Genomic DNA, 23,391 nt, shown 5'->3' on the forward strand with positions numbered 1-23,391 from the left:
AGCTACAAAAGCTAAGCCCACTCCAAAACCAGACTGAACTCATCTATGTGAAAGTCGTTAACCTTACCTGCAGCCTCTATAGAAGAAGAGTAGATGACGCTGTCAAGGTCAGTGAGAGAGTAAGTTTTAGGACTGGATGATCTTAAGACTGAGACACCACTTGACTCAAGTACCAAAAGTACTTCAGTTACTCGCATTTTGCTGAGTTGTATATATGTCACTGACATGAAAAATAGTAAATCGACTGATAAGGTTAGTCTATCTCATAAGGTCAAAGGTAAAATTAACCTCCTGTAGGAGTCTGAAGGAGTCTTCTTATATTTGTTTGAACGCTGTGCCCCTTTGAGTCAAAGCAGGGCCCCCACAAGAGATATTTTTCCACCGTGATAAACTGTTTTAATCTGGTTTTGGCTCACTACATCTTTGACAGCCTCAACCTTGCTGACTTATTAAAAGGAAGGGAAAAACTCCCAGCACCCCAGAAAACTGCTGTTACCATGAATTAAGCAGTTTTCTAAAGGACCAGTCAATCACTTCTGGTTGGCTGATTCAATAATTGTTGTGTCCCTTTAGTGGTTAGCCTCGCTGTTAAGACACATTCATTTTTAAAGCTTTCCAGAGAAGCAGCCATTCCATGTTTCATAGATCTAATGTCCAATTCTCTTAATGGGCTCACAGACTCTATCAAAACATTCAGCTGTTTTCCTTTTAACTTGACTTGCTTGACTTAAGCCCTTCTCCTAAGCTCTTTTCAAGGAGCATAGGCCACTGATGAATGTCCTCTGTCTGTTATGGGGAATATTTTCTCAGCTGGACTAGTTGAGTTCATCACTATCTCTATATTAGACTTCTTTCCTCCAACTGTTTCTGCTATTTATTTTTAAAGTCAGCTTCCAATCCGGTAAATGTAGGATATCACATTTTCAAAATATAGATATAACTCCCGCAACCCATAAATTACTCCTGTCAACCAAACAATAATTTTTGTCGGGTATAGGATTTCTCTCTATACTCCAATTTAGCTGTGACCATTCTGACTAAAGCATACACCTACTCATAGAAATATTAGTCACTGTTACAGCAATTGTTCATGCATCAGGTTGACTGTGAATATATTTCTCATTAGAGGTGTATGGGCTGCAGGTGTGTGTAGTATGACATGTTAGGCAGTGTAATTAATCCACCCTTTTTCACCTGCCCCCCCACCCCCCCACCCCCCCCCCACACACACACATGACACATTCCCATAATGCAGCGTGTTACCAGGTTGCACTAAAAGGACTGACAATAGCAGCAGGTGTGCAAATATCCCTCAGACCCGATGAACAAAGAGCTCAAATAATGGGGGTAAATAAAAGTTTCATTTGAATGGTCAAATAGACGGCATGCTGGAGCCAAGGGACGCAGAGTTCAAGAAAGACTAACCTGTTTATGAAACAACAAAACATATAGGAATCACTTAAAAACATAACTTTTAAAAAATAGACCAATGTATCTGCTGCTCACAGGCACTGTTATGTTCCCTTTTTTGCTTGAACATACTAGATCGGTGTCTTCTAGATGGTTGTGATTGTCAAACACAAAGTCTGTTTGTGGCAGTTGGATAATGTTAATGTCTATCACAGCAGTTACTCTACCATAGCAATAATACTGCAGCCTATAAACCTGCTTCCCCATCTAAATGAGCCATAATAGTCTCCTCGAATTGGAGAACTGCCATCTCACCGTGCCACAGTTTGATTGGATCTTTGATATACATGCATTAGACTGATATTCTCTGGCGTGTATACTTTTGTTTTTTGCCGTAATTCATGTTCATGATGATATCAAGAGCTCAATCGAGTGCACTGATGGAGGATTGTCTCGCTGTCCCGTAAAGTCCCGGAGGGAAATAAAACAGCTGCTCTTGGAGGAATATGTTTGCCCTTTATGTCTTCCCTATACTTTATCAGAAATGGCTTTGCATCCATCTTAGAGAACAAGTTTATGTAAAAGACCCTTCTGTAAGCAGTTAAACACAACAACATTTTACTAATTTATGTTTTTCTTTTTATTTCTGCCCTCTAATTTACTTTAATTGTTTCGCTCTTGCTGAGTCACTAATTTATCACACATTTTTGCAAACATTTTCACAATTTCTCACTACAAAGAACTTTGTCTTTGTGCAGCTGGAAACCTGACATGAAGCATGAGACAGGATGCACTGACCTTTTCCAATATTGATCTAAGATTATAATCTTTTCCTAACCCTTAACCAGGAGCTTTGAGTTGCTTAACACAACCATAAAAATGTTAATCATGCTCAAGTTGCCAGGGCTGGATGCCGTAGAGAAGACAAATCAAAGATGTTCTGCAAAGAATACAATTTTCAGAGACCCCTCTTGAGTCATTACATCACTCTTACATCATTCTTTTGGCTATAATTGACCAACAATTATCTTCATTTGAACGAGCAAAGCTCTCAACATGTTACTTAAGTATCACTGCTTTGAGGATTCTTTATGTCCGTCAGATTGCCAGTTAGATGAAAATCATGCAGTATTCATGAATCTGTCTAGTTTTTATTCGGTTACATGATCAAAAGGCACAATGGACACAGCCTCAGTAAAAGCTCCAGCCATGTAATAAAGGTCCAGTCCCTGAAACCTCGACTGGGATCATGAATGGGGTCCATGGAATTCTTGAGCCGACTTCAGATATTTTGGGGTTGAAGTTGAGGCTCATTCACAGCATGTCCTTGTTTATTGTGATGTGTGTGTTTCTGCTGGCTTGTGGACTCTCACATGTGGTCATAGTGCGGGATGGCAGAGGTAGAAACAAGATTAAGGTCTGCGAGGCCTCAGCCTTGGCTGGGTTTCCCTCCCTGGACTACCACTGACGATTCTTTCAAATGACATTCCTTCCAAGGAAACTGATCTAGGTCTTCATCTTTGGAGGTTCTGACTCACGGTGTAACTTTTCAAATACCTGCACAGACTAGGGAAAGGGATTTCTCTGCTTTTTTTTTTTTTTTTAAATAGGCTCCACTACATTTGTGTCTCTCCTGCTGATAAACAAGAAGAGAAGCTGAATGATTACACTGTTTCAAAGGCATTACAGGCAGCTGATTAAAGTGTTAGGTCGGAGTTAGCCAAGGTTAACCGTCCATAATGAAACACTTTGAAAATAATGATACGCTGCATGGTTTTATGAGAGCTTGTGGCTGCTCAGCTCAGCAGTGGTGACCTTCAGCAGTTCCACTAGCTAATCGTAGCGATTCCTGCAGCACCCCTGTAGTTTCGAGACTCCATTACCTTCTGATACGCATCTAGGAGAGCAGACTTCGTACAAGGTCTGTCTCTGTAACTATTCTTGTGTCACTGAGGGGGCTGGCCGTCTTCACTTTTATCTTGAGCTACTGATTTGCCAATGTGAATATGTGGCACAGCAGGCCCATATGAAGTTAACATAATGTTTTACAATAAAGTCAGACAGCTGACACACATCCACAGAAACTCAGATTAATAAAGAGAAAGACACCATTACACATTCAGCAGCAATGGTGCTTTTGTAACCAGGTTGCATAAAAAAAAAGATTAGTATCTGAACAATATTACATCACTTACGAGTATTTGTCATCTGTTATTGCAGGGCATGTGGCCTTTTATTACTAACAGCTGCGTATTGCACACCTGGGTAGTCTGGATTATACTCCTGCCAATACTTAAAGTTTCATATTGAAAACTGGCTGCTGTCCACGCTATACGGTTACTGAATAAGTAATACCTATCTAGAAAGAGAAACAACAATATTAGCTTTGGCTAACAGGCACAAATCTTTGGGGATGTTACAGCACCTGTGAACTCTGCCTGCCATCTATCTGAGAAGATTAAAAAAGGGTTGTTTTCTCATGAACCACCGTACACTACTTGTACTTCTATGTTTTTTATGTGGTTTATTGTTGTGCCTTGTGTGTTGACATGTCTAATCATGAAATCATACTAATTTATAATAGAATACTAAACATCATACCTAGAAGACTGCGAGGCATATTGATAATAGACAAATATGTACACTTCTGGTTTAGAAATTGTGTTAAACTGCCACAGTGTTTGCTGATAATTACTGATTTAACAGCCTGTAAATTCTGTTTGGATAGAAATGCTTTTGAAATGGCATCCCATAGTGCTGTGTAAATTACTTAGTGATTTGCTGATTTGTGCTGTTTGCTGCTGTAGGGGGGAGAGTATGGGGAATAGATGTAAATGCATAACGAGATGTATAATGCTGTTGGTATGCTGAACACTCTGAAGCAAATTCCTATCAGCTTTTGTTGATTTAGCAGTGGATTGTCACCAAATTAAGCTGTACATGTATCAACATGTACCCAGCTTACAGTAAGATTTCCAGTTTACCCAGTTCTAGCATAGTCACTGGTTTATATTTGATTGTTGTGAGGTGAGGGGATGACATGTAAAGATACAGCTCTATGTTCTGCTTCACTATTGGTTGGTATTGATATTTTCAGAAGAAAACATCCCTAACAGGAACTAATTAACAAATAAGAATAATTGCCCGGCTCTTTCATTCATCATCACAGTCTCTCATAACAGGCAAGCTTCAAGCAGGAACAACAAAGTAGTACATAAATCAAAGTAGTTTCCTTTGCCAAGCCAGAACCCCTTGGGAGGTACCTTGGTGCTTAATTAAAATCCAGAAGGATCATGTTTTAAGTGTAGGTGAGCGAGCACTGAATAACAATGACAAATCATGCCCCAGAGCATTAGTGGTGTATTTTGGAAAAGAATAACAGCATCTCTCTTTTTTGCTGTACAATATAAATGAGATTTAATGTGAAAGGAAGCTGTTTGCAGTGTATTGTGGCACAAGGACTGTGGTAAATATAGCCTCTCCTGGCTGAGGAACCTGCCAAAACCAGCACTGACATATTAATCTCATAATTACCCATACAGGATTATAATGAACCAGCTCATTATTAGACATTATTTGATGGCTTACCCTTTTCAGTGCACTGTATATCATCCCTTTATAAGCCTCGCAATCCCTTACATGTATGTGCCAGCTAAAGAATATAGCCATTCCTTTGTTTAACTGTCACAAGTAACCACTAATCAATTTATACTGTATATTGGGTCTGTGTTGTGTAAGGAAGGGGGTAATATTAATAATGTTACCTCAGCTATTTAAAGTGATCATGTGCAGCTTTTTTTAAACAGCTACAATTATGGCAGCTAAGAAAATTACAAAATAATGGTACACGTTAAAAGTAGGGGTGTAACGGTACACAAAAATCTCGGTTAGGTACGTACCTCGGTACACAAGTCACGGTTCGTTTTTTTTCGGTACAGTAATGAAAAAAATAGACAACTATTAAATATCTTTTACTTATTGGTAACCTTATTAAAACATACCACCACAGCAGTTAACTCTTTTTACACCATTTTTGAACGAAACAAATATATATATAAAATCCTGCTTTTTCACATTGAAAATAGAAATATAAAAGTGAAAAATAAAATCCTGCTGTTTATTTAACACATTTTTTGAATGAAAATATAAATATAAATTTCTGCTTAAACAATTTTACTCTATTAAAATAAAAAGAATAGTGCAGCTGGTCAACTTTAAAGCCTGCTCAGATTCAGTTTTACTAGGAACTTACTTAGCTTTCCCACTTTGTTAAAGTGCAGTAAACAAAACATGCTTGTATCTAAAGTGCAGCTTAAACAATTTTACTCAACTCCAATGGTGCTGGTTATTTCTTTAGCGCGATGGTCAGGGAAACGCTCTCTCTTTTTAATCGACAACGATATCATAGTTTGCACCAGATTGCTTTTTCTAGTCATGCCGGTTAACGTTCAAACTCCTTAAGGTTTGCGGGTGGGTCTTCAGGTTTGTCAGGCTCACTTGCCATGTTGTCAAAAATGCGAGAATGCAAAAAAAAAAAAAAAAAAAATGCGAGAATGCGCTGCACTAAGTGAAAGCGGAGATTTATGGTCGGACTCAGTCCGTCACTCAGTTATGTCCGTCGGGGAACTAGATATTTTAAATGATTAAAATAAAGGGAATTAAAATAAAACAAAATAAAATAAAATAATATCCTGCGCCCAATAATTCGGTACAGGGTTGTGCCGAACCGAAAGTCGCGTACCGAACAGTTCGACACAAATACATGTACCGTTACGGCCCTAGTTAAAAGGCATACAATTAGTAGACAGAAGAAGGCATACATTTAACAATCTAATTTATCAGTTAAAGAACAAGGTCTATCCGAATCTTGCTAACATTAGCCACCACAAGCTACTGGTCGTACCAGACTAGGCTGTTTTAGCAAAATTATATTTAAGGGCGTTAAATTGTGCAGCGATGAGATTAATGAACTTTGTAGTCTCACTTTCAAATAAGACTGTACATGGCTAGTACAAAAGAAATTGTGAAATGCATGTAATATTTCGTAAAATATCCACACAAATTATCTTCTAATACGAATCAGTAGTAGCTCACAGACATCTGCATTAACATTCTCTGTATTGTGCATATAGTGGGATGTCAGAGGCCACTTTTGCAGTCCTCGGGGCCATTGTCCCCGATCTTTGAGTTTCTAGATCTGACAGTCCTGCAGTGACCAGGCCAACTGACACTGACTGGTCCCTGGGCTACAGCCAGAGACACTTCAGTAAATCATCAGATAAAACACGATGTGGAATCACATTTTCTAGGGACAGCAATCGAAACATGAACTGCCCTACATACTGCTGTTTCTGCAAGCGTCATAATTCCGATGTGCACTGGCTCTTAGGAAAGGCTAAAAAAAGAAAAGTACATTAAAAAAGGGGAATGTGTGTAGTTATCAGCAGAAAAAAAACTCTCCCAAGTCAAATCGGCTCAATTACAGAACTCTGGAGAGCTATCCCCAAGCAACCCTTCCATTGGCTAATCAGTCACAGCAAATTGCAGTGGTGAATATTTCAGACTCGACAGATTTGAATAAAGACATCATGATTATTTCACTGTTGTACAGTTCCCTCGAATAATTTCAGAGGCCTTCAGCCGTAACCAGCATAAACTGCATAACTCCTGATTTAAGAAGGGGGAAAAAGTGGAGGGAGAAAAGCAAACACAAAGGCTGTCAGTCAATGTGGCAAGCTAATTGGGTCGATCTCTTTAGCAAAGATGAATGAAGAGATTAACTCTCCCTATGTGTCCAGAGAATCTCCCCCTCTGGCTCCAGGTGAATTAGCTGATGACAAGTTGTCGGTGGGAATTCTGTTTCTCACTTAACGCTGCGCTCAGTGTTTCCAGCATGGCGCCCCCTGTTGAAATCACTCATGTTGCCATTACAGGCTTTGTTTATATATTGATTAATGGGATCAATCGTGGATCTTTTACATTAATTTTAGACTGTAAAAGATTTGGTTTGACCAGTTATAAGTTACTCAACAACAGCATACCTGAAGGATACAGTATTGCACGTTGTGATGCTCTCTGCAGACTATATATACTGGCAGAGAATTGTAGAAGCGGGTCAAACACAGGCCTAATGAAGACAAATGAAGAGTGATGGGAGAACATGTGCACGGGAAGGTGCGAGCGCAGAGCAGACTGTGCCCTGCTCTCATTTATTTTAGTGGAGAAACTCACAGCATGGTCCTAAAATAGAGGTCAAGGCTCAAATACAGAAAATGTCACTGACCCCTTTTTTAGCTGCCTACACTGGAGAAATGGGATAAAAGTGCTCGGAGGGAGCTGTGGCCAAAGGAGGAAATCAATACAGCTGTAAAAGAAGGGTTGTACAAATACAACATCTATGGTTATTTTCAATTGTAAAAAGAGACAAATTCAAGGTTATTTTCTTGCACGCTTTCATGTGCAGTTATGTTGGATGAACAGGTCAAAACCACATCTTCAGGACAAGACTAACCCATGTATTTGTGTGCATTATTTTTGATTTACAGTCGTCTTTTTCTTTAACTGCAGTGTGTATAAAATGCAAGTGTACGATCTGTGTGACAAATGGATTCTCACTAGTTTGCCTGGTAGTGTCAGTAGGGAAATTCAGTCAGGAGAGAATGGCTGCATTTGATTGGCCACACACACACTGACAAGAACAGAAAATATTTTTGCATGGAGTTTTTTTACTTTTTTTTCTGTGTGTGAACACTTTGCTAACTTACCTTGTTCTCCTAAAAAAGCACCACTTCAATACACAGCAGACCTCCAGGTTTCCGTGTGCCTTTGATCTCCAACCTGTCATTTCACAAAGAGGAAAGAAATAATTTTATTTTTTTTGCGTTACGACTAAAAGATGTGTAGTGTGTCTTTGTTCCAAATCTCTTTAAATGTCAGCGCAATGATATGGAATCAAAGTTGAAGCTTAGTGTTTGTAATTATTCAAAGCTGGTATCTTAATCTCGCACTGCTTTTGAAGTAGGAAATGTTAAAGTGACATTTTGAGTTTAAATACTGTTAAAAACATTAGTGAAGCACTTAGCCTGATGGTTGCTGTCACAAGAAAAACAATGTCTGCGACTCAACAGCCGTCAGGTTTGCTAATGATGTCCTGGTGTGCTGTCAATCTAGCAGATGAACGGACAATAGTATGCCAAGGAGAAAATGCTTGAAATAGCTAATTGCTTCTAAGAGCCCGTTCAACCATTCTGTAACTACTACGTGTTCACAGATGTCTTTTCCAGCTGCTATTTCATTATGGAACTCAAAGACATTACAGACGCAATGCACTGGCTTTCTTTATGAGCCTTTGTTGTAACACATCAAGTCATAATGATTATAGATACATTATTGCAACCACAGAGGGAGGAGAAGAAGGCACGTGCAGAAACGGCTCAAAACACAACATCTATACGTGTGCATCTTCATTATTTTCACCTAATATGCCCCCGCCATTAATCGTTAATCTCTGCCAACTTGTTGATTGTCAGTTTGGAGACACATTTCTGGAGAGGAGCCCGAGAGTATTTGCAGCCGGACCTCTGTCAGTAGCGCCAAGCAACACAGCCACAAATTGGAATGTGGTACAGCTCTGGGAAAGCAGCCAAGATTTAAATTAGACAATAACCTCTGCTCTCTCTATATTGCCTCTCTTTTCCAGCTGCAGGCCTAGCCATTTGTTTAATACAGTCAGCCCTGTAGTATATAATAGACTGATATATGAGTCACCGCTCAGCAGTTTGTGTTTTTCAGATTTATAGAGATTGAACAACTGGTCGGTTTGTGCTTACTGTGGGCTTATGGTAAGAATAACAGAAAAGACACAGGTTGCACACCTACTTGGAAGGTATTGTTGCTGTATACACAGCAAGGTTTTAAAATCTTTACTCAAGAATTCTGATCAGCAAGGAAGTGGAAGAGACAAAAAACTTGAGATTAACAATCCAACTGGCTGCATTCAAAGCTACAAATGACAATTTATTTAACTATGTCTTTTTAAAGGTATGTTTCTAGGATTGTAAGGATTTCAGATAACTGTTTCAAATATCACAGCCCCTAGAAATGGAGTCTTCATTTTGCAGCCTGGTTGTTGTTGTTGTTTTTTAGCATCTGATAAAATTGAACTTGAAATAAATGAAACAAAAACAAAGTTATCCAGAAGCCACTAAGCCAAGCTGTCCAAAAGGATGCTACTACACATTAAGCCCTTAACCGATTTGAATATTTTGATGTTGTTGCTTTCAATACTTTGATTTTAATACATGATATCTCACCTATTTTAGCTCAAATATTTCCCTTTTCTGGCATTACTAGGTAAGAAATAGAGGATTGTGTGGAGACCATCACTAAAAGCTCTTGACTGTGCACATTCCCAAAGCCGGTTATAATGAGTGTATTAGCCAGTAACGGCAGTACAGGGAATAGAAAAATGCATCTGCACTGCTAGAGCAATAAGAGAGGACTCAACTCCCAGCAGCTTTCAATAGAGCTTTATGGGAATCCAAGTACCAGAGCTCATAGCCGTCCGACAAACCAAGAGAAGTAGCACAACCATCACCATTAGTGTCACCAAAAACAACCCTATTTCCAGTGGCAGAGAGCAGTTTTTCTCCTGTATGACATTTAACCATGTAATTTTTAGTTATTAGCTCCCTGAACCCCTCAGCAACCTCTTGCTCTGTAGTAAAGAATGGCAAGCAGAGCAGAGTAAGCTTGGTTAAAATCCACACCTCTGATACCATCTTGAGTTGGAGTTGCTTCAAAGCTGTTGAGAGTAAACAGCCCTGAGACATGGCTTAGCAGTAAAAGCAAGACAACACCACCAAGCCAAGCCTTTCTCATGTTGCTTCCTCAAGAGCTGTGTGTCCATGCAACAGCAGCCATTGTGAGAAAGCTACACCATGTTTCTGAGGCCCTCTCCATTGCCTAAGCTCCTTTGTGGCTGTGGGCCAATGGCTTTGCACCCCGCCAGATCAAAGATGGAACCCCATTTAGCTCGCGCTTTCTTTTAGGATTTGCTCTTGAGAGTACAGAGCAGACTCAACAGCTAGGGAAAAAAAAACGGGATGTTGGATGTTGACCTGCACAGTATTGAGACTTCTGGGCTCAGGCTATGGATCCATTATGACAAATGCTAAGACCATCTTTGTTTTGGCAGCATTTCCAAGTCCCAGGCCTCAGAGAAAACATAGCTATGGTGAACCTCAGTGTATTTTAGTGCCATTGTGTAACGTGGTGTTGGATGTGGCCATGCTACAAAATGATGTTAAAGTGTTACTGTATTGTCACTGTTGAGGCTTAAAATCAACGTGCACACATAAAACATGATGGCAGAGAAACCTAGAATGTTAGAACTAATTAAAAACACAATGATATTTTTTTAAAAAAAAAAGGGAAGTTACAATTCAAAATAAGGGTTGTCTTTTTCTTAGCTACGCTAGCAGTGTAGCTCTAGGAATGGCCTGTTGGTCGGTCCAACACTTTGGTCTAGGGCTGGACCTAGATATTCGACTTTGATATTCATTGGCTAGGTACTCGGTTTTCAATTTTGGGATTCGGATATTCTTTTTTGTTTGTTTGTTTTCACAGTCCTTTGCCAAGCATCTCAGATTCAGAACCTGTAAAATGAGCATTTATTTAGGTCTATATCCATCATCTGTCACAAAAAGTGCATAGATAGGACTTAATTTCAGCCACACCCCTCTGGATTTCAGACATACATAAAACAAACCAAATCTCTTGGAATTAATCTCATTCTAGACAGAGAAACGTCTGGCTGAGTCCTTCCTGAGTCATGTTCAGTATCACCTGAAGCTTTGAATATTTTGAATATGACGATTTACTACTGTCGATACTGGGGACAGCCCCACTTTGGTCCACACTGAAATAGCTCTATTTCCAATAACTATTTGATTCATGGTCAAACATCATCTGCTAAACGTCAGTATGTGTTCCTATGGTGCACAAGCATTTTGCTCAATGCACAGCTGAGCCTATGTTTGGCTTCACAGAGCTGCAAGCTTGGCTGTAATTTTGCTTCTAAATTGACACACCAGATATCAACTTACAACATACAGTTAGGTCCATAATTATTTGGACAATGATACAGTTGTCGTCATTTTGGCTCTGTACACCACCACAATGGGTTTTAAATGAAACAATGAATACCTGCTGAAAGTGCAGACTCTCAGCTTTCATTTAAGGGTTTTTTCAAAAATGTAGTATGAACCGTGTAGGAATTACAACCATTTCTTCACACAGTCCCCCGACTTTAAGGGCTCATAAGTATTTGGACAAACTAACAAAATCATCAATTAAACAGTCAGTTTTAATACTTGGTTGCAAATCATTTACAGTCAATGACTGCCTGAAGTGTTGGACACATAGGCATCATCAGATGCTGGGCTTCTTCCCTGGTGATGCTCTGCCAGCCCTTTACTGCAGCCGTCTGCACTTCCTGCTTGTGTTTTGGGTGTTTTGCCCTCAGTTTTGGCTTCAGCAAGAGAAACGCATGCTCAGTTGGATTCAGGTCAGATGATATGACTTGGCCATTGCAGAACATTCCACTTCTTTGCCTTAAAAATGTCTTTGGTTGCTTTTGCAGTATGCTTCAGGTCATTGTCCAACTGCACTGTGAAGCATCATCCAATGAGTTTTGAAACATTTGGTTGAATCTGAGCAGATAATGGAGCCCCAAACACTTCAGCTTTCATCCTGCTGCTCTTGTCAGCAGTCACATCATCAATAAATACAGGAGAACCAGTTCCACTGGCAGCCATACATGGCCATGACATAACAGTACCTCCACCATGCTTCACTGATGAGGTGGTGTGCTTTGGATCATGAGCAGTTCCTTCCCTTCTTCCTTCTCTTGTCTTCCCATCATTCTGGTAGTTGATCTTTGTTTTATCTGTCCATAGTATGCTGTTCCACAACTGTACAGGCTTTTTAGATGGTTTTTGACAAACTCTAATCTGGCCTTCCATTTTTAAGGCTAACCAATGGTTTGCATCTTGTGATAAACCCTCTGTATTTATTCTAGTGAAGTCTTGTCTTGCTTACAAGAGCAGCAGGATGAAAGCTGAAGTGTTTGGGGCACCATTATCTGCTCAGATTCAACCAAATGCTTCAAAACTCATTGGACGATGCTTCACAGTGCAGTTGGACAATGACCTGAAGCATATTGCAAAAGCAACCAAAGACATTTTTAAGGCAAAGAAGTGGAATGTTCTGCAATGGTCAAGTCATATCATCTGACCTGAATCCAACTGAGCATGCGTTTCTCTTGCTGAAGCCAAAACTGAGGGCAAAACACCCAAAACACAAACAGGAAGTGCAGACGGCTGCAGTAAAGGGCTGGCAGAGCATCACCAGGGAAGAAACCCAGCATCTGATGATGTCTATGTGTCCAACACTTCAGGCAGTCATTGACTGTAAAGGATTTGCAACCAAGTATTAAAACTGACTGTTTAATTAATGATTATGTTAGTTTGTCCAAATACTTATGAGCCCTTAAAGTTGGGGGACTGTGTGAAGAAATGGTTGTAATTCCTACATGGTTCATACTACATTTTTGAAAAAAACCCTTAAATGAAAGCTGAGAGTCTGCACTTTAAGCAGGTATTCATTGTTTCATTTAAAACCCATTGTGGTGGTGCACAGAGCCAAAATGATGACAACTGTATCATTGTCCAAATAATTATGGACCTGACTGTATATGTCACTTTGGTATAATGCTCTTTTTTTATTCAGTGCAATAACCAAAGTGGTTTGGCACTGTTTGGGCAAACATGAGTGAAAGAGTGTTTTGAAAATTTACAGCATGTGTTTTAACTTGTTATAAAGTATTGGTGGTTTCCAACAACATAGTGTGTGCCAGAGGTTGGCATTCCTGTGATGGACAGCTTTTCTGCCTTAACTAACATGCGCATTGATGCATTAAATACAACTAATCTCGTTCTTAAATATTTTAGAATAAATTCAAAGATCTTATAAAGGCCGTTTCTTCCTGGTCTGTTTGTGTCTCCGTGTTATCACTCTTGCACACTGTGCGTCTGTGCTGAATATAAATTTAGCCCTGAGGAACATGCTGAATGCACCAACTATAGCTTGCCTTTTACTGTCTTTCAACACTGCCATAATGACTGGGTAGCTTGAAAAAACATAATACATATTTGCTGAGCTGTGAAATCGCTTTAAGTTTTTCCTTTATTTTGATAGTTAAGCTTGTCATTTTGGTTGGATATGCAAACTTAGTTTCATGCCCCGTGACTGTACCATGTACAGTAATTTGAAGAACAGGGTTTCTGCTTTTGGGTTTGCTCATGACAACATCCATCAGAAAATTCTTGCTCGCACATTTTACAGACCTTAGTGATGACGTCTTTTGAAAGTTAAAGGTCCAAATTTCAACCTGAATAGCATACATGTTTAACATTAAAGAAAGGTAGCATCTTGTTTGACCAGAGGCCCTGATTGTTCTTGTAACACGTACCAGGAAACATGGCCTTTTGTGGCAGGTTTGATATCTCCGCAAGGGTTTAAAGTTATAAGGCCTGCCCAGGTCTTTGTTTACTAAAGCAAAGCAAGCTGTGATGACACTAGTTCAGGCCACAGTGGTCAGCGTGGTGTGAGAGAGGAGATAATCAGCACACAGCCCGAACAAAACTGTCATCAGCTTGAATCAGATCCCAGATAAGACCTTGACTTTTTCTCACGCCGAATCCTCTGCACTACTGCGGTGGTACTCACACTGAGAGGCAGAGGAAGAGTGAGATGCTTACAATGAACTTCCCCTCAATGCTACCTTATGTAGTTGAGGACTTGCAGTCTTAATGGTGGAAGACAGTGCTGGGCTGGGGGAGTAATGATTTTAGCTTTAAACTGAATTACCAATCGATTCGGCCTGCAGATCAGAACACAGGTTGCGAGCCGACTGCGTGGACATGCTGTGTTGTGGAGTCGCTTTACAAATTGACTGCTGCACACATAGGAGGAAATATATCTATATATGTCAGCTCAGCGCTGCATGTGCGACGGCCTGCTGGGCGTGAATAGGCCTTCTGATCACCAGAGAGGCAGCTGCAGAGTGTTTATGCTGAATTGGGTTGTAAATGAGCATGTATTATTTGCTGAGGAGGACCTCGGGAATGAGAAGATAAGTTTTCCAGAGGCTGCAGCAAGGCCTGACCAGGATTGCAGGAAAGGAAACAGTGCTGCTTTTTTGCGCCTCCGATCACTGAATGTGAGGCTCAAACCTGGTGGTGGGCCGAGCTTTAAAGGAAATTGCATAAAATAATACACAGCAAATTACTGCGGGTTTCTCAGGATTGGAGGTTGAGTTTTAACTGTGGTGTTTTTGCTGTGTTTTATGGAGACCACTGGAGAACATATTAGCACAAGTGTCATGTTACAGAGAACACATGCTAGGCTGTGATTACTGAGCTCAAGCTGAACTGTAAAATCGCTTGTCAGCAGTTGATATGTTTCTGGAAAAGCCAGGGCTCTTGATTGAATTAGTTTGGTGGTTTTCAGCAGGGAGGAAGAATGTGTCCAATTTGGTTACCTGCTGACAGACGGCACTGATGTTGTGACTTTTTGATTGTACTTTTAAACCAAGGAACAGTCCTCTGAGGATCATTAGAAAAAGCAGATGTACCTAATTTTTATTCTTTTTTAGGGTAAAATGCTGTGTCATCTCACATCTCTCCTAGCCGTTTTTTATCATTTAATCACCACTGAGAAAGCAGTATTCAGTGTCCAGATGAGAAGGTATGGGCTAGAGCATGTTTATTTTCCATTTGTATGCATGCGGAGATGGCAGCTGTGCTATCAGAGGCTCTTCAGCCGTGTATTCTGTGGATCTTGGTTGTCCAGTTCATGTTTACTGATAGGATCTGTGTGGTTACTCCATCATATTGGGGGTGAGATGGGGTCATGTTGGTGCAATATTGTGTTCACCCTGAGGTTGAAATAATTTTGTTTGCTATAATAGCTGTAAAACACCTTATTTCCCACTGGACATCCTTTCATACAAATATTCTTGCACTGGGATTTAAAATGTGGGGGGTGGGGGGGGAATCAAGCATCAAAATTACACAGGCTGCAGTCAGAGAAATAAAAAAGAGCAGTTTGCATGCTGTTGTTTGTTGTTTAGAATCTGATTGTAACTGTTTTGAAATGAAGCTTTCACAATGATTCATTCGAGTATCTTTTAAGTATTGTCTTGGCTTAGAATGGAAAGAAAGGCAGTACTGTGCATTTACAGCAAAACCTAGAAATTCATATTCATCCCATTCACTGCAAGGTCGCTTGGTTTTCTGTCTGCCTGCGATCATGCAGACACTAGAGTCTTTTCACGTTAGGATCAGGGTCCATGTAAGCTCTTAATTCTCTCCTGTTAAACAGTTATTGAAGAAATGTGCTGGTGGTGCAGAAGGAGAAATAAAAACACTGAGTGCCCAGTGTTTGCTCTGCCATGTAGCCATGTCTGGCTCTTAGTGCGCCTCATATTACAGAGCACCTTTAACCGTGAATTCACTCTTTTAATAAAGCCTTCTACCCCACAGCTACTTTAAAGCACTCTTTTCTGTGGCTTCCCTTTGGGTCCCTTGCTGTAGTACATGACTGCTTTTTGGAAATGTGAAGAAGTGAGATGCTGCTTTCTTGACTGCATGTAACATCACCACTTGAGATGTTGCTATAGTGCTCCACCAGACATTTAAGGCCAGTTTATTGTGTTTTAGAAGCATTTATTGGACAAAAATCAAGGTAGACCGATTCTCAGGTTACCTCAACTTCTCATTTATGTGACATCTCTTGATGCTGAAATGCTTTTCTGTGCACACACACACACACACACACACACACACACACACACACACACACACACACTGGGTTGTTTGGCCCCTCACATGGCAGCTCCCGTCTAGCTCGTCACATCATTTTAATTACAGAGCCTTCATTGTCTGCGCTGACCCATTTTAGCGCGGCGCCTTACCGTCAGCTGCGTGGTCCCTCCAATCACACTTAATTTCATCTGGCATTTGACTCAATCGGCACTGCTGCGAACATGAGTGGCGAATGCCTTCCCCCCAAAAAATGAATTGGGAATAACAATAATAATCTCCTCCCTGCTCTGGTCGTCCGTCGGGGCCTCCGGCCTGGGCTGCGCCTCGACATGGTACAGCTTTTAATGGTGAAGATTGATACCGGTGGCTGGGGACGTTTCTTGGGATGTTAGTCACAGTTCTCGGAGGAGATATGGAACTGCTCTTAAAGGGCCCTGGAAACACAATAAAACATGACTCACAGAGACAGAGCCCAGGGAGTTTCACACCACTAATTAGCACTTGGACTTAACTTGATTGTGGTTTCTCTAATGGAGCTAATGTGATTCACTTAATGTCTGTGCTTACAGTATGTATTTCAACCATACCTCATAGTGCCATGTTTGTTTTAACGACACATCGCTTCCTGATTTATAAACACTTACATGCTTGTGAAGTGGTCATCCACATTAACCAGTGATGCGCAGCGTGACAAGTAATCGAGTTGAAAATGTGTGACCAAGACAGGCCACCAGGAAGTTTGCATGGAACCTGAGACAAAGCTGCTCAGAAACACTTCTTGGCTTGTTTTCTGTCACACAACAGGCAGGAAAGTATACAAGCATCTATATTTAAAGTAGTATAATGATTTCAGATCTGTGTATTCCTCTGGGGTTCTCCTGAATTCTCAGAGAAGTATTTACAAAGAAGAGCAGTTGTGTGCTCGCTCTTAAAATCTTATTCACATCCAGAGAGACACAGGGATGGAAGAAACAGAGACAGCACTGCACGAAGCCCTATCTCCCCCCGCAATCAGAACAATGTTCCTAGTGCTTGAATAGAGAAGGATATCTCTGAGACTTCAATTTGTTATCTAAAAGCAGAAGAGGGATGGAGTAACACTTCCGAGATAAGCCCAGCATAAGGTTAATTACCAGCTGAGTGGCTGACGTAACCCATCCATGTCATGTCTCAAAGTTACACACAGCTGGGAAGTGAAGGAGTGCTGGCTATTGACAGATGTTTCTCATTTGAGGTATGTGTGTGTGTCTTTATACATTTGTGTGTGTGCATTTGAGCAAACATGTAAACCCCCAGTGCTCCAGTAAGATATAGTTTAGTGGGGCAGCTCCAGGTAAGACGGCACCAGAGGCCTAAACAGCACAAACCACCTGCTTCAGCAACTGCTAGCAGAGCTTGTGGCTCCCTTTCTCATTGGTGCGTAACACTGTTAACATTGCTGCTGATTCCCTACTCTCTCTCCAGGGCATAGACTAATTAATGGATACCATTCGCAGTTGATTAGCAGCAGTTCTTTCGGTAATTACATTCGCATACTAACCACTCAGAAGAAAAGGAGAAGGGAAAAAAAAAAACACAAAGGGCTAGAAAATATATTAATGCACTTCTCAGTTCGCTCTGATCTTAATTTGTTTCCACTATTGTTTGGTTTCTGCTAGGATAAGAAGCCATTTTCTCTCTCTTTCACTCTCTCTTTCTATTGGAGCTCTTCGTCTCTCATAATGTTTTAAGAGAGTGACTTTGTAATAAACACACAAAAGAGATTACTGCCGAGCTTTGTTGAAAATGTGTTCTCAGTGGAACCTCATGAAGACGCAAACGCGCTGTGACTCTTTCTCCTGCGTGCCGTGTAGGCTGGGTTTTGCGCTCACTCACTCACAGAGAGGTGCATTGTGCTCCTGGGCCCAGCTGCTAGCCCATAATTCTTCATTCTATGTCCCATTGTTCCTACCTGTCAGCATGATTGTGTCTCCAAAGAAAGGAAGTGGCTGCCATTTTGCCAGCAGGCTATGTGTGGGTTGGGAGGGGCGGGGTATGTTGTGAAAACATGTTATTTCTTACCAAAGTACAGTGTTTTAATAGCTTATCAACTGTCTTACACACTAATGTGTCTTTACGGTGTGGCACTCGCAATTTAATCACCACTACTTATTACTCTGACATCAACTCTGATAGCAGCAGCTTGAGTAGGATGCACTTTTGTTTGTTGCACTTAAACAGAAAAGACTGAAAATACATTCTCGTTGAAATCAGAGGATGGATTGGATGGTCTGATTCACACTGGTGAGATAAATCGTAAAACCCAGCTTCCATTAACCAAGAAATGCACTACAAGAAAATGTACTCCAGCCATATTAAAAACACTCTGCACCTCCTTATTTCCCCTCAGTATCTCTCCACTAGTTTATTTGAAGTTAATAACCTGCCACTGCATCTTGATACTTGGCTTTGTGATGCAAACATATCCTTAATTGCCATCCCATATGAGCTGAATAGCCAGACCAGATTCTCATTACCCCGGTTTGAATTGGCCTGGGCCTCTCACATGCCTCTCGTCATGCCGCAATAATAGCAGGGCGGCAGAATGCGCTGGCGCATGTAGAGAAAGGGGTTAACTCCGTGTGTAAACATTCGGAGCCAAGTGTGACAATCCGTTTGAGTGACAGGTGTCCATTATGAAAGGGGAGAGCTCGAGTTGCGCAGGATGTTATCTGAAGGCTTGTAGCCTGATTGTGTTTTTTGTCTTCATTTGCAGTTCCAGAATAACAACAACTACATGAACATGGCGGAGGCCAATGGTGCCCTGCTCGCTGCTGGTGATGTGAGTATACTTTACTTTGTTTCCATTTCAGAAGGTCTTTTGAACATGGCAAATTATATGCACACATACTCTCCAATACAAAAGCAGTGAAGTGGAGTGTCATTTCTTCAAGTAATATCTAAATAGATTTTTCATTTAGTTTGGCCTTTTCATAGGTGACATGTATATAAATGATACCTCTCTTTTAATATTTCTCTGTAGTTCACGATTCACTGTTTTAACAAAATGTAAGTGGGCAAAGTTTGCAACAGTAGAAGTTAATATCAAAAGCATAAGCCCTATGTTTTATTAGTTTTAATTTCTCCATCTTTGTCACAGGTAACATTATTTTATTGCTTGAAATGCCGCCTGCTCAAATGCTGCCTGTCCTAAGACGCACATAAGACATTAAGCTTAAAGACAGATGAGCTAGGCGCACTCTATATTGTCTCGTAGTAACTTGTGAGAGCTGCTGCTGTTGTGATCTGATTCTCTTGGCTGCACTCTGTTTAAGATAATGTGATATCCCAGAAAGCTGAGGTTATAAACACCTGTTTTCTTCTTCTTCTTAAAGACATAATGAATGAGCCCACAGAGGTTGTATACCTCGTCACTGTCTGTCTGCTAGCACTTGCAAAAAGTGAAATATCACCAACAATGTGAGTGCTGGGATAACTCTGTGTACTGTACTGTTGCATTGAAAGAGAGAAAGGAGTAGTTGTTTCTCTGGAGGTATAAACTGCCTCTCTGAGCCATAGTAGTCCTAACAGTGTGCTAAATTTACCCGTTCTATTCCCCCTCCACCCACTCCGCTGCCCTGTCATTAGAGACAAGTGCACCAAAAATACCCGTCATCCTCTGTGGTTCAAACGGGCCAATCTCATCCAGTTTAGCAGGGGAGATTGATCTGGCTTCAAAACCCACAGCAAAGCATCATCACACAGCTCCAAAATAGTGAGATGGATGTCACTGTTATTGTTTTCACTCGTGTCACTTAGGCAGTTGGGATGCAATTGTGACATTCAAGCTCTGGCAGGAGTGTTTTGAGTGCGTGTGACCTCATGTACATAAAGTGGCTGCTTTACAAAGCCACAGAGTGTTATGGAAGAAGTTTAATTTTCCCCCACATTTACGCTGAGTGGGTGCATCCTCTGTATCCACTGGCTGCTGAGGCCCACTGCAGCAGGGACCACGCCGACACAAGCTGCTTGGAGAGCGTTCAGCCTCCAGCTGTGAGGGCCCACTGTGGCAGTCAGGGAATGGGGGGGATGGGCCGAGGGAGGGGGGGACTCCTTGATAAAAACAGCCCAGCTCATTTGCATTTCATCAAAAGGAACAACTGTTTCCAGTGTTAGGGCACAGATGGTATTGTGCTTAGGAGAGAGAGGGAGGGGGGAGAAGAAGTCTTAAGCATAGGTTTTTCTTCTTGGAGTGTCCAAACTATTGTTTGCTGCAATCTGAGCTAAAGTAAGATTAATGCGACTTCCACTTTGAGGTCTCACACTATCTCCACTGTAATGCTATATTAATCTACTTAATGTGTCTGCCTTGGGCTGAGGGTACAGTGGGAAAGGAAGTGTCCATTACGAAGGCTCCATGATGAACAGCAGAGTTTGACATGAGGCTAAATTTATGCCACCACATTTGGTTAGCTATTGTTTTCAAATCAAACCAAAGAGATGTTGCATAAAACAGATGCACCCTGTCTGCATGTTATGGCAGGTCACTCCTACTTTGTCCATAGCCACACCTTTCACTCAAGTAAGATGTCCCTTGAGTTATTAATTGGACTAATGCTCATTTAAAGAGATTTCATATTTAGCAAGGCTATAACTTGTGTTTGCGTAGTCTCACATAAATTCTCTAAATGTTTTTTTTTTCTATTTTAAACTTCAAAATTGATCTCTCTTACACCAAAAATACACCAAGCAGCAGCCAAGTGTGGCTTGCCGCAATAATTACATTTCTCCATGGCCGGGAGGTGTGTTCATGTGATTCAGGCAAGAGGAAATTTTTGGACATAGGTCAACATGTCAGTGGAGTCACAGGACTTTTTTTTACTGATTGGCTGCAGGTTTTTCTCTGGCCACAATTCACCACCAAGAGTTAAATTATCCCCAACTTTTAGTTTGGCCGCACTTTGCCTCAGAATCAAACCACCACAGCTTTCCATAGATAGTGCATGGCAGCTCGCCATAGGCTGCACCTCACCACTGCTTGGTGCATTTTCAGTGTTAGGACATATCTCTTATTGTAACAAGATTTCTTGTTTTCTGGCAATAGTTGTCATCTAAGACCGTTTGTAAGTTAGTATCATTGCTTAGTTTCAACCTAATGGAATTTGATTGTTTGAACAATAGTTGACAGCTTTGCAGTCCTTTTGTTTTCCGACCACCTGTTGTTTTACAGGAGGAAATTGCAATGCGAGTGTCCAATTGTTTTACCTACCTAAATTCTGCTAACAGCTGCCACTGTGGCCACAGGCAATTTGGGGATAATGGTAAATGTTAAGACAGTGTAACAGTAACATAACAAGTAGAGTGATTAAGTCAGTGCACTGGGCCCTTAGCAATAACTAAGCTACACCTAACTAAGGTTTGCTAACATTAGTTAACATTAATCACCACAAGCTTCTGGTCATATCAGTGCCAGGCTAAGTAAAAATGTTGCAGCAAAACCTCAATTTTTTATTGCTTATGAAGCTTTTTATTTATAAGAACAAGAATGTGTTCTTTCAATAGAAAGAAGAATGAAGTTTAACTTTAATATATATTCGGGTACATATAGCTTTCATGTTCGTTGTCTCTGCTGAGAATTTTATTGCCGTGAGGGATTTGACTCTTGGTTCAGGGAAGGCAGTTGTTTTTGTGCTATAAGCATCACTGCAAATGCCTCAAAGCTACATAGAAACCTGCTTACATCCAGCACCTATTTGTCAGCCTAACACATATTGTACAGTATATTTAAAATTACAGTATGTATTGTGCTCAAGGCAGAATGCTTCTACATCAGAACGGCAGACCTGTATTTGCAGTTTAGATGGCTGGTGTATCATTTACCTTATGCACTTAGAGGATGAGATAAGATGACCTTGCTGTGCCTGGTAAAGCATACATCCTAGCAGGGAAAGCTTGACTGCTTCCCTCAGGGAAAAGGATACCGTACACTGAGATTGTGTTCCACTCAGATGTATCACTTTTCTTTCCCAATCAAATTAGAGACGTGTAATGAACTATAAATATGTAGAAATGGACTACAAATGATCCAAATTTGAAATAATGTTGATTAGGGGTGCCATGGCTGATGTTGTCATTTGAGTAGCTGCACTCTGCCTGTCTAGATATTTGAAACTGGATCCTCAATCCTGCCTCTATTGATTCTGAGGCCTATTATATGCAGTAATTGCATGCTGCTGCCTTTAACAAGTCTTGGTTATTGCATCTGTGAATTGCATTACTACGTTTATTGAAGGGCTGGGAATATTGCCCGAAAAGCTTTCTCTTGCTCTTTGTCCTGATATTGAAAGAGCACCATGGCAGCACAGGGATAAAACATCGGAAGAGAAAATTCACTGATACACATCTCCTAGTCACCTCCCTGTATGTTTCTATTGTCGTAAACATTGTTTTGATGCTTCATTTGTTAGATGTAGTTAAAACAATGTGCATGTACTTAATATAAAGTAGCACATAACTAGGTTTATCACAAGATTTGTAGACCCTTTGCACTAAAGTCACTTTTAGTGATGCTAGTGACATGGCTCAAGGGATGGAAATATTTGTCGGCCGGTAGTTCCACCACTTTGGTCCAGACTGAAATATATCAACTAGACATTATTGTTCCTCAGAGGATGAGCCAACTGACTCTGGTGATCCCCTTACTTTTCATCCAGTGCCTTCAGGATATTACAGGAGATGTTATGGATAAGTTTTCACATTTCTCTTAAAATACGTCAAAGTCTGACTGAAGGATTGGCAGAAAATGTTGTACTGACATTTATGGTTCACAGAAGATGAATATGACTTTGATGATCCATCAACTTATTTTGTAGTAAAATGTCTCTTCAATGGTTCAATAGATTTAACAGACATTCATCACCCCGTCAGGATGATTTGTAATAACTTCTCTGACTTTCCACCAAGCACCACCATCAAGTCAACATTTTATTTGTTCAGTACTTTTATGATAAAATACTTGCAAAACTAAAATCAGTCCCCTCAGCTGTACTTTGTGTTTTGTGCTTATTATCAAGTGTTAGAATTCTACTAATGCACCAACCAAGATGGTGAAAAT

The 23,391-nt window shown here is 40.6% G+C and overlaps 1 protein-coding gene across 1 annotated transcript in view; it reads left to right on the forward strand.

Moving 5' to 3' along the window:
- tox3 (TOX high mobility group box family member 3) overlaps positions 1-23,391 on the forward strand; it is a 46,786-nt gene that overhangs the window by 7,409 nt on the left and 15,986 nt on the right. The window contains exon 2 of the mRNA XM_033630627.2: positions 19,054-19,119. Within this exon, the coding sequence (XP_033486518.1) occupies positions 19,054-19,119 (66 nt within the window). The remainder of the gene's footprint in view (positions 1-19,053; positions 19,120-23,391) is intronic.

This window comes from Epinephelus lanceolatus, chromosome 2, assembly GCF_041903045.1.
Source record: "Epinephelus lanceolatus isolate andai-2023 chromosome 2, ASM4190304v1, whole genome shotgun sequence".
Taxonomy (NCBI): domain Eukaryota; kingdom Metazoa; phylum Chordata; class Actinopteri; order Perciformes; family Serranidae; genus Epinephelus; species Epinephelus lanceolatus.